We start from the raw sequence: 810 nt of genomic DNA on the forward strand, positions 1-810 counted from the left end.
CCCGTGGTGGTGTCCGGTATCACCAGGTGTGAGGTCTACATGGTGGGTGGTTTGGGACCCACATCTAGAATCTTCCAAATGTTCATGTCTCTCATGCCTATGAAACGCACCTGCTCTCCCCTTAAAGGTTTAACTTCCCCAGGTTTGTGTTACAAAGGTTTGTTTATCTTATCAAGGAGTTCCTCATCCTAGTTCAGCTTTCTTTGAGGTTTCCTGGATTAATGATCTCAGACGCTCTCCTTGTAGCTCCATTGTGATCATCTGATTGTTTGGGGGGAGGTTTTGTACCTACCATTTCTAACAACCTAACAACCCCTGCAGTGCACACAGAATACCTCTAGCATGAACACTGTGAGGATTCCACCTGCTTTTTGACCATGAAGGAGACAGACCGGGAGGCCGTTGCGACAGCAGTGCAAAGGGTGGCTGGGATGCTCCAACGCCCGGACCAGCTGGACAAGGTGGAGCAGTATCGCAGGAGAGAAGCACGGAAGAAGGCCTCCGTGGAGGCTAGATTGAAGGTGAGGCCACCTGCTCCACTCCCAGGCAGCACAGAGCCATCTGTCTTGGGCTTCAGGTTCCTGCTTGACATCACCATGCTGATTTTGCTAAACTAGCCTTTGTGGTGATGTGCAAGGAGGCAGAGCTGGACTTTCTTGAGCAGTTAGTTACTTTCAGCAGTGCATTACCAATCAGTAGCTTTGCTTAGAAGACAGTGGGAATGGTGAAAACAGCAAAGGAACAACCTTTTAAACACCCTGAGGCCGGACATGGTGGCTCATGCCTGTAATCCCAGCACTTTGGGAGGCC

The 810-nt window shown here is 50.2% G+C and overlaps 1 protein-coding gene across 1 annotated transcript in view; it reads left to right on the forward strand.

Moving 5' to 3' along the window:
* Window positions 1-810, forward strand: part of EXOC3 (exocyst complex component 3) — a 25,184-nt gene that overhangs the window by 2,912 nt on the left and 21,462 nt on the right. Inside the window, exon 2 of the mRNA XM_011970586.1 lies at window positions 322-521. Coding sequence (XP_011825976.1) covers window positions 378-521 — 144 coding nt within the window. The 5' untranslated portion in view covers window positions 322-377. The remainder of the gene's footprint in view (window positions 1-321; window positions 522-810) is intronic.

The sequence above is a fragment of the Mandrillus leucophaeus genome, unplaced genomic scaffold (genome assembly GCF_000951045.1).
Source record: "Mandrillus leucophaeus isolate KB7577 unplaced genomic scaffold, Mleu.le_1.0 Scaffold957, whole genome shotgun sequence".
Lineage (NCBI taxonomy): Eukaryota > Metazoa > Chordata > Mammalia > Primates > Cercopithecidae > Mandrillus > Mandrillus leucophaeus.